This window comes from Pantherophis guttatus, chromosome 3 (genome assembly GCF_059756535.1).
Source record: "Pantherophis guttatus breed Tessera chromosome 3, ASM5975653v1, whole genome shotgun sequence".
NCBI lineage: Eukaryota > Metazoa > Chordata > Lepidosauria > Squamata > Colubridae > Pantherophis > Pantherophis guttatus.
The window spans coordinates 67,343,708-67,355,100 of NC_142065.1; the positions used below are offsets into that span (position 1 = coordinate 67,343,708).

Here is an 11,393-nt window from a genome sequence, read left to right on the forward strand (position 1 = left end):
ATTGAATTGGAGGAGGAACAGGTAAAAGAAACAATGATAGCTTGGGGAAGAAATTTTGGACATTCAATTGAACTTGAAAAATGGCAACAACTATGGGAAAGGAACTATAAATTAACAATGTCCACCGCATATAAGGAAAACCAATATAAAATGTTTTATAGATGGCATATGCCACCGGAGAAGTTAGCAAAAATGTTTAAAAATAAATCAGTGAAATGTTGGAAATGTCACCAACTACCAGGATCCTATTATCATATGTGGTGGACATGCCCTGAAGTAAAAAACTATTGGAATAAAATTAAAACCTGGCTGGAAGAAATGACAATTATGTATTGAATTCAAATCAGAGTTGTTCCTATTGGGTATCCTACCTGACAAAATTAAAAAGGAATATATTTATTTGATTATACATAATAACAGCTGTAAGAATTGTTTATGCTCAAAATTAAAAATTAGAGAAAATACCTTTGGAAGATGAAGTAATAAAAAAAGATTTTAGATTGTGCAGAAATGAACCGATTAACTTTGTTGATTAAAGATAGGGAAGAATCAGAATACTTTATTTATTTATTTATTTATTTATTTATTTATTTATTTATTTATTTATTTTTCGAATTTCTATACCGCCCTTCTCCTTTCGGACTCAGGGCGGTGAACAGCCAAAATAAAAGCATTTATACATAAAGTACGATTAAAAATAGATTTAAAATAATTAAATTTGGCCCATAGTTTAAAATTTATCAATTTAAAATCCATATCAAAATTTAAAATCAACCATAAAATCATAAAATCAAGAGAGACCGGCTAACTGAAAGAGATGAGTTTTTAGGGCCCGACGAAAAGTCCGGAGGTCAGAGATCACTCGTATCTCTGGGAGTAGATTGTTCCAAAGGGTAGGTGCCACCACAGAGAAGGCTCTCCTCCTGGGGGTCGCCAGCCGGCATTGTCTAGCCGACAGCACCCTGAGGAGGCCCTCTCTGTGGGAGTGAACTGGCCAGTGGGAGGCTATTGGTGGCAGAAGGCGGTCCCGTAAGTACCCTGGCCCTAAGCCATGGAGCGCTTTAAAGGTGATCACCAACACCTTGAAGCGCACCCAGAAGTCCACCAGAAGCCAATGCAGCTCGCGCAGGAGAGGAGTCACATGGGAGCACCCCGTCGCTCCCATAATCCCCCGCGCGGCCGCATTCTGCACCAGTTGGAGCCTCTGGGTGTACCCCAAGGGGAGCCCCATGTAGAGAGCATTACAATAGTCCAGACTAGAGGTGACGAGTGCTTGAGTGACTGTGCGTAGTCACAGATCCAGAAAGGGGCGCAACTGGCGTATCAGGCGAACCTGATAAAAAGCCCCCCTGGCCACGGCCGTCATATGCCCTTCTAAAGACAGCCGTGGGTCCAGGAGGATGCCCAAGTTGCGGGTCCTTTCATGGGGGCCAGTGATTCGCCCCCAATAACCAGCGATGGCGTCAGCTGGCTATACCGGGACGCCGGCAGCCACAGCCACTCGGTCTTGGAAGGGTTGAGTCGAAGCCTGTTTCTCCCCATCCAGACCCACAAGGCCTCCAGGCACTGGGACATCACTTCCAAGGCATCGTTGGGATGGTCTGGGGTGGAGATGTACAGCTGAGTATCATCAGCGTACTGATGGAACTCCCCCCCAAACCACGGATGATCTCACCCAGCGGCTTCACATAAATGTTGAACAGGAGGGGCGAGAGGACCGACCCTTGTGGCACCCCACAAACAAGGCGCCTCGGGGTCGACCGCTGCCCCCCTATCAACATGGATTGCGACCGGTCGGAGAGATAGGAGGAGAACCACCGCAAAACGGTGCCCCCCCATTCCTAGTCCCTCCAGCCGGCGCAACATGATACCATGGTCGATGGTATCAAAAGCCGCTGAGAGGTCTAACACGACCAGGATAGAGGAGTAACCTCTATCCCGAGCCCTCCAGAGATCATCACCAACGCGACCAATGCCGTTTCCGTGCTGTACCCAGGTCTGAAGCCGGACTGGAGCGGATCCAAATAGACAGCTTCATCCAGGTACTGTGGAAGCTGTCGCGCCACCACACTCTCAACAACCTTTGCAATAAAGCGAAGGTTGGAGACTGGACGATTAGCCAAAACAGCCGGATCCAGGGATGGCTTCTTGAGGAGAAGCCTCACCACCGCCTCTTTCAAGGCAGCCGGCAGGACACCCTCACTCAAAGAAGCATTAATAATTCCCTGGAGCCAGCCTTGTGTAACCTCCCAGGAAGCCAGCACCAACCAGGAGGGACACGGGTCCAATAAACATGTGGTGGCGTTCAGCCGTCCCAAGATCCTGTCCACGTCCTCGGGATTGAACTCCTCCCAAATAACATTCTCAAGGCCTGCCTCAGTCATCTCGTCTGAACTAACCCAGTCAGCGGCCAAGTCTTCCAGAATCTGAGTTATTTTATCATCCAGATACTGTACAAAATCCTCAGCTCGGCCCTGCAAGGGGTCCTCCTGTGCTCCCAGATGGAGAAGGCAGCGGGTCACCCTGAACAGGGCAGCTGGGCGGTTATCTGATGACGCGATAAGAGTGGCAAAATAACTAGATTTTGCCACTTTTATCGCCACTAGGTAGGTCTTAATATGAGACCTTACCAGTGTCAAGTCGGATTCGGAACGGCTGGCCCTCCAACCATTCTCTAGGCGTCTTTTCCGGCGCTTCATCTCTCTCAGCTCCTCGGAGAACCAAGGAGCTAAGTGAGTTCGGTGCCGGGTCAGAGGCCGCAAAGGCATGACCCGGTCCAAAGCCCCGGCAGCCGCACTATCCCAGGCGGCCACCAGGTCATCAGCCGAGTCGTGAGCTAGAGTTTCAGGAAATGGCCCAAGCTCCATCTGGAACCTATCAGGATCCATCAGGCGCCTGGGGCGGAACCACCTGGTTGGCTCCGCCTCCCTGCGATGGGGTGCGGCAGTCAGAAAGTCAAGTCGAAGGAGCGACTGGTCAGACCATGACAAGGGTTCAGTATCTATATCCCCTATATCAAGGTCACTCAACCACTGACCAGAGACAAAAACTAAGTCCAGAGTGTGTCCCCCCATGTGAGTAGGGCCGTGAATTACTTGGGTCAGGTCCATGGCCATCATGGAAGCCACGAGCTACCTCAGAAGTTTCACCAATGGATGGCAAGTTGAAATCCCCCATGACCACAAGTCTGGGGGTATCAGCCGCCACCTCAGCTATAACATTGAGGAGTTCGGGCAGGGTCGTCGCCATGTGGCAGGGAGCCAGGTACGTGATCAACAGACCCATCTGCATCCCACGACCCCACTTCACGAAAAGGGACTCACATCCGGCTATCTGAGGCACAGTGGTCTCCCTCGGATCAAGACCCTCTCTTATAATGACCACCACCACCCCGCCCCTGCCCTGAGCTCTCGGCTGATGAAATGCACGGAAGCCTGATGAGCACATCTCCACGAGGGGAACCCCCCCCTCATGGCCCAACCAGGTCTCCGTAATACCTGCCAGGTCCTCCTGAATAAGATCACAAATGAGGGGGGCTTTATTTACTACGGACCTGGCATTACACAACATCAGCCGGAGACTCGGGCCCTGAGACTCTAAGCAGCCTGAGGAACGGGAAGAGCTAAGGGGACCGAGGCACGCAATTGCTCGGAGATAGCAAGCGCGTGCCCCCACCACATGATATGGCCCCCTGCTCCCGCCATACCTGCCCCTCCCACTCAGCGTATTGATGGAGAAGCCCTCAGTAGAGGGCATTCTAACAGTCCCCTTTCCCCCAGAGTCCGTACCCCCTATGGCACCATTAACAGCCGGACTGGCCAACCCTTTAGAATATGAATTATTTTTATTGTTGGTTGGAAAAGAGATATAAATGATTAATTTTATAACTATGTGTAAACATTTGATGGCAAGAATATGGTTATAGGAATGAACTTTTATAGTGGTTTGGATGGCGATTAAGATAGAAGAAACTGTTGGAACAAGAAGAATAAAAAGAACTGAAGAAGTCAACACCGAGATGTCACAGGGGATGACTGATGTATTAAATGTTTGTTTGTCTTAAAAAATAAAAAACTTTTTTTTTTTAAAAAAAAAGAAAGGTTGGCCTATTAGTAGGGCTGATCCTGAGACTGTTTCCCATCTGTAAATGAATGAGAAAATGAAGGTACTATAATAATTGTAACAACTTACTTTGCTGTCGACAGATCTGATAACATTTGTCTCTGTTTGTTTGGATGTATATTTTTCCATTCCATCTTTGTTCTGAGATTCAATATTCACACCATTATTGATTTGCTGACCAGGTGGCTTATTGAGGTCTGGGAATTTTCCATTTCTCTGTCTTATATTACACAGAGGTAATGTTTGGAGCATGGACTGTGCCTCAGGTTTCGCAATCTCCTTTGCTTTCCTGTGGGTGGGAAGTATTCAATATATATTTTGGCACCGAGATGTAACTACTTAATCTTTTCTCCATTTACATCCAAAATATTTCTTTTATGAGACATTTGTTTATTAGGCAAAAATGAGGTAATGTAATCAATGGATGTAGCCCCAAAAGGCGAACTAATTATATCTATATCTGTTGCTGAACTACTAAGAGGCATGTGATGTCATCACCAGGAAGCATATGACTAGATTTTGAGCTCATGGTGGTAACAGCAGTCTTGTTTTATGCCTTCCAATAAGCAGGGAAAATATAGGTTTAATAAATGAATGAATGCTAGAATGCTAATATTTGAAATAGAGGTTCTCTTCTACTTATCAATCAGTTGATAAGGAATAATAACCAATAGTATTTAAAAATTTTAGTTCAATCAATCAGAATACAGCTGCAAGGGACCTTAGAGGTCTTCTAGTCCAGATCCCTGCTCAAGCAGGAGACCCTTATTTTAACCATTTAGTTATGTCCCACTCTTGGTGACTTTATAGCAAGTGCTCTCCATGGTGCCCTGTCAATTTAACAATAGGATAGGATTAATAGTAGGTGGTGGAGGAAAAACCTTGTCCATCAATGTTCTCTTCTATTTCTTCCTTTTGTGTGATTTCAGATCTTACACATTATGGATGCTTCCTGCACTTGTTAAATCTAGACCTATGTACCATTATCTTACAATGGTTCTGTTATATTTTGTTGAAAGACAAATGTTAAGGAAATGTTATGTCTTAGAATGTCTCCCTTTTCTGTGAGATGTATGCAAAGTACAAGGAAAACACTGTTGTTTAGAAGGAATGGGGAAGTGGTTGGTCCATCACAGTTTCTCATTATGACATCCATAAGAAGGATTTGCCCTGTAATAGAAAACTTCAGTTGAAGTTAAGCCATCTAACAAGATACCTAAGAAATGAAGTTTTGGCTCATTCAATAAGTCTGAATAGAAGCAAAATGGCATGGTGAAAAAGGAGAATAAGCCTCTCCTTTACAACACAAAGTCTTTGATGAAAATTACAAAGAAGGTATATTATATAATTTGCAGAGTTACATCAGGTGCACTTCCTTTAAACCCGGAAGTTATTGGTGAAAATTACAAAGAAGTTATTCTATATAATTTATAGAATTGTGTACATACGTGGCTTCAAGGCTGAAACAGTGGAAGGGGAAATGAAATAATTTGAACTAAAAGAATTCGGAGATTGTCCTGTTTAACGATCCCTGGTTAATTGAAGGCAGGCTTGTATGAATCCAACACAATTTTAGTTCTTACAAGTGTGTCTGAACACCCAGAGAATATTTATCTTGGACCAGCAATATAGAATAGAATAGAATAGAATAGAATAGAATAGAATAGAATAGAATAGAATAGAATAGAATAGAATAGAATAGAATAGAATTCTTTATTGGCCAAGTGTGATGGACACACAAAGAATTTGTCTCCGGTGCATAAGCTCTCAGTATACATAAAAAGAAAAAAAATACATTCATCAAGAATCATAAGTTACAACACTTAGTGATAGTCATAGGTTACTAATAAGCAATCAAATCATACTAGGAAACAAATAAAACAGTATAAATCATAAAGATACAAGCAACATGGTGTTAAATATTATAAATAAATATATAAATAAACAAGTTAAATATTGTGTTAAAAGCATCTAGGACAGTGGTTCCCAACCCTTCCAGCTCGGTGGACTGGTGGAGGTGGTGGGAGCAAGGGAAGAGGGAATGGTTTCTCGCGCATGCATATGTGTGCATGCACATCCGCCCACCACTTCCACGACTTGGTACATACAGTATCTGTGGATTTATAAATGACATAACAATAAAAAAACAATTTATCCTCCTTCCTGGGCATTTAAAAATAACCCAAAACTGAGGTAAAACTATTTGAGCCCTTTAATTTGTGTGCTCTTCCTGCAATGGATTAAAAAATGAAATGTTTCCCTATTCTCTTAAATGTCCTGATGCTGATAATAATAATAATTTAATGTCAAGTATCGGCATTTATTGCATTTTAATTGCAATATATGTTTTGTGGCATCTTTGATATTTTAGTTAAAGACATAATGCTATGAATTCTAATCAAAATTACATTTCCCTGAGATCATACTTACCCATCACTTTTCTCTACAAGACATCGGACATATTTGCTCCCAATTATCTTTATTACAGTCTCGTAATTTGCACCAAATCCATAAGGTAGGTTTCTTACTGAAGCCATTACCAGTTCTGTCTTGCTCTCCCCAAAAGATCACTTTCCTGTAATTTCCCTGGAGAAGTTTATTTCTTTAAAAATGGAAACTGAAAGTGGGTAGATGGGTCCTGCAAATATTTTAGGAATATATGAGTATCAATTAACTCAGTAATGAAATAACAAAAGCTTGGCTGAAGAGCTTATAAATTAGCTACGTTGTTTAAAAGGAGCCCAAGAAAGTAAATTAAGCATGAACAAATGTAAAAAGCTGTATTTTTCATATTCATACATTTATCCTGAAAAAATTTCCCATACAACTGGCCCAATTCCAACACAATAGCAAGATTAGTTAATAATTTGATTGGGCCCATATCAGGAATCATCTTGAGAAGCAACCAACCTACAGGTTGCTATGTAATTGGTATTAGATTCTCATAATAGCTAGTAGTTCTGCATCTAAAGAAATTGCTGCTGTACAATGTAGTCCCATGATACTCCAAGAAGCTGCAAGCACTCTTAAATTCAGTGGAACTTTCTCTTAGTGAAACCTCTACAGGATTGTAACTTTAGAGGATTCCCCAGTCTTAATATTTAAATATTATCACTGCAAATGTGACGTGGGAAAATAATTTCCTTCTAAATCATTAATTAACAGTCTGGAAAAAAAATAACTCCCTTTTTACTTTTCAAATTAGTAGCTTTCGCAGCAGTTAATAACATAACAAAACAATGGAACAAGTTATCATCCCCAAATTCTTCAGCTCATTGACTCCTTTATAAAATTTCAGATTGACTTCATAGACACTTAATTCCAATAATTTATTATAGGAAAATAATTTAATTTTAACTAATAGTCCTATGAACAATAACTATGACAATAATAGAGACAACTCCAGGCTGTTTTCACTGATGGCTGACCATCCACCCCTGTCTTGCCACTAGATCTACAGAGACGACAAAAGATTAATTGATCCCAATTGTCCTTCTGTCATTTATTGACCCCATACATTTATGAGGGGTAATCTCCCTTGGGTAATCCCATCAACCATTGTGGATTTATACTGACAACTTTGAGGAACCAGCTCTAGAGACTTCATGGTAGAAAAATACTACAAGCCTTGGTAAAAATACCTGGGTTGTATTTCTTGGCAAAACCTTTCCAGAAAACCCTTTAAAAGTCCAGGAAATGTCTCCAGAACTCCTAATTTCTTCCTACAACACTGGAGAAAACTTGAAGTACTTTTTTTTTCTTTCTCATAATGACATTGCTTTACTATAGTTAGATTTCTCTCCCTTCCCCCATACCACAGCTAGATTAGTACAGTGTTTTCATGGAAATAACCAATTAGAATTTTTATTTTTATTTTTTTAATTTGATTTATATGCCACCCTTCTCCGGAGACTCAGGGCGGCTTACAATGCGTTAAGCAATAGCCTTCATACTTTTGTATATTTATACAAAGTCAGCTTATTGCCCCCACAAACTGGGTCCTCAATTTACCTACCTTAGAAAGGATGGAAGGCTGAGTCAACCTTGAGCCTGGGGAGACTCGAACTAGCAGTAATTGCAGGCAGCTGGATGATAATAACAGGCTATTAGTCTGCTGCACCACCAGGCTCTTCTACTTTAGGGTTTTTACTAAAACACCTAAAGTCTTTGAGATGAACTCAGTTCCTGCTGACTTCATGGACACATCTAGCTCCATGTAGCTTTCTTGACATCAGTATTAATTGGTTTGCTGTAGCCTTCTGTTAACTTCTCAATCCAGGTTCCAGTATTTCCTAGAAGTCCATGAAACAATCAGATCTAACCCACTTTCCCCTTTCAAGACTAGTTCACAAGGATCCAATTATCTTATTTTGAATGGCCTAATTGCATCCTCACAGAGATTTAACTTTCCCTAAGTACAAGATGGCTTTTAAAGAAAGTTTGTCATTAGTTTCCTTAAGATCACAGTCAGCAAAAAGAAATAACACTCTGGCCTTAAGCATACGTTTTCCTTTCTCCCTCTCGGGTTTTGAGACACCCACCTCTGCGCAGTCTTCAAAGGCAACAGGCAATCAGCCACCATAAATGAACTGCTTTTCATAATCACCATAGCAAGGAAGGTGCTGTTACTAAGGACGCAGTGTGTTGTTGCTGGGCTGGGCAGAGCTTGTCATTCCATAGTCAATGCAGTGAGAGGCGTGCATTTCAAATAATTAGACTTGCAGACTGTAGGCCTAGTGCAGGCAATACCAAAGGGCTCAAAAGGGAGATTATTATTATTATTTTTTTTGCCTATCCACATGGTTGGCAAGCAAAATCTTTCTCTACAACTCACACATTGCAAAGGTTTAGAACAACAACAAAAAAGCAGAGTCTGAATGGTGTGGGCAAATCAAGAACAGTTCATCCCAATGAATGTAGCCTTTACCCCAATCCTTTAACCACAATGCTCAGATAATGAACGAATGCAGTAAAGATCAGTATTATTTATTTGACTATATTAGCCGCCCGACTCTAATGGATTCTGGGCAGCTAATAAGTGGTCTTCTTGGGCCAAACAGATTAGATCAAATGTTGCCATCCTTACATTATTGATAAATCAAAAGTGAGCTCTAAGGATTTAATGGAACTGAATTCAGAATTACATAAATACTAATAGTTGATAGGTTTGTGGAGATTGGTTAGAATTTAGAAAGGCTAAATAAAAAGGGTTGGGAGGGTACTAAATCCATTATAAAGCAAAAAGTTTAGAAGTACACAAAAAAGTCCTAGTTTAACTATTTTAAAAATGGATGGAATTGTCTATTAATGCCAGTTCTATGATAATTGTAGGCAGATTGAGCTTTATATAGCAATAGCACTTAGATTTACAGTATATATCGCTTTACAGTGCTTTACCGCCCTCTCTAAGCATTTACCGAGTCAGCATATAACCCTCAACAATTTGGGTCCTCATTTTACCCACCTTGGAAGGATGGAAAGCTGAGCCAACCTTGAGCTTGGTGGGATTTGAACTGCCAAATTGCAAGCAACCGTTAGCAGTCAGCAGAAGTAGCCTGCAGTACTACACTCTAACCACTGTGCCACTGAGGCGCTATACCAACAAAAATAATAGGCATGAGTGTCATCAATGTTTATGTTCTAGAAATTATATTATGTATATCATGTATGTGAGCTTTCCCCCTCAATTTTATCCTCAAAATTGTGAGGTAAATTAGGCTGAGTGAGCACCCCAATGAACCTGATGATTTAATGGGGATTTGTTCAGCATTTTAAGTCCTGGACACCAGTGACTGGTACAAATAAAGGAGAATATTTTACCTCAGGGTTGAAATAAGAGGTCCTTGATGCTCTCTGAGCTTAGTTGTTTTCTTGCAGACGTTTCATTACCCAAACTATAATGGGTAATATCATCAGACTAGCATTGGTGATGTTACCTAGCTGGGTAGGGAAAAAACATCTGCAAGAAAATAACAAAGCTAGTTTCTGAAAAGCACTAAGGATTCATACAACTGAATTGGGCATCTTCAGGTTTTTTAAAATCAAGATATGGACTATCATCATTATTAAATTGTATTTTAAAACAATAAACAAAATGGATGCTTATCCCTCAATAGATTCAAACCATGGTTCATTCCAGGATACCTGACTCCTTATGTATGAAGGGAAAGAGCCAGCAGGAGTCCTCTTGTTACTTATTGCCAGTAATTTCCACCCATTATTCGCTGCCCACCACCATCTTCAGAAAACTTGGCAAACGTACCAGGCTGCATGTCAAGGAGAATCAGTGCTTTCCTATCATCACAGCACGGATTTTATATCTCCTAAACTACTCTGCAATCTGTACTTTTTAACCTCACAAATTTAAGATTGTACCTTAACATTTGGGGGAAACAGATGGCTCCTGCAGTCTGCCAACTTGTTGTTAAAAAGCATCTTCCAAGAATTGTTTTCTACCCATAGTCACTTAGCATAATTAACCTTTCATGTTGATTTAATAAACAGGAGCAAACTTTTGCCATATCATATTAATAAAGAGAGCCATTTAAAGATGCACACAGGGTTTTTTTGTTTTATTTTCATTCTGGGAAATGCCATCGTTCTTTTGTTTGTTCTTGAAGCTTGAAAAAATTATTACGATACAGGTCACCTAACGTTGCAAGTATTGCCAGTACTAATTGATGTACACAAGAAAAAAAAATGTTAACATTGTTTTGCTTCTTAAAAAAAATAATCAGAGAAATCTTAAGGCAGTGTAAAAACAATGATGATAGTTTCATTTATAAAGGGTTCTGGACTTCCTTCCTGGAGGCATATTTGTATCACAACTGGATATTGTACTGAACCCAAACTCCAGCAATCTTCATGGATTCTTCTAAGTGAGAATAAAAGGTATATTCATTTAAAAGGTGTGTGGTGTGTATGTCAAGAGAATGTTTCATCACCACTTCCAAAGCTTGATGCTCTGTGCTAACTCAGAGTGTTTGGAAAAAAAGAGGGGAAAAAATCTAACTATATCTATCCATCAATCAGCTATCTATCCATCAATTATTCATCCATCATTTATCTATCATCTAGCAATCATCTCTATCTATCTATCTATCTATCTATCTATCTATCTATCTATCTATCATCTATCTATCTATCTATCTATCATCTATCTATCTATCTATCTATCATCTATCTAAATATTTCTATCTATCTATTTAAATATATCTATCTGTCTATCTATCTATCTATCTATCTATCTATCTATCTATCATCTATCTATC

General features: G+C 40.5%; 1 protein-coding gene across 2 annotated transcripts in view; it reads right to left on the minus strand.

Annotated features, from left to right (window-relative positions):
- C3H1orf87 (chromosome 3 C1orf87 homolog) overlaps positions 1 to 8,878 on the minus strand; it is a 33,831-nt gene extending 24,953 nt beyond the window's left edge. The window contains exons 1-3 of one of the 2 annotated variants that reach the window (XM_087889776.1): positions 8,664 to 8,799; positions 6,553 to 6,760; positions 4,192 to 4,411 (exon numbers count right to left, since the gene is read on the minus strand). In XM_087889776.1, the coding sequence (XP_087745902.1) occupies positions 4,192 to 4,411; positions 6,553 to 6,659 (327 nt within the window). In that variant the 5' untranslated portion in view covers positions 6,660 to 6,760; positions 8,664 to 8,799. Of the gene's footprint in view, positions 1 to 4,191; positions 4,412 to 6,552; positions 6,761 to 8,663 lie in introns of both variants that reach the window. The other variant, XM_034415205.3, reaches the window with a different exon arrangement.
- Positions 8,879 to 11,393: the final 2,515 nt, after the last annotated feature.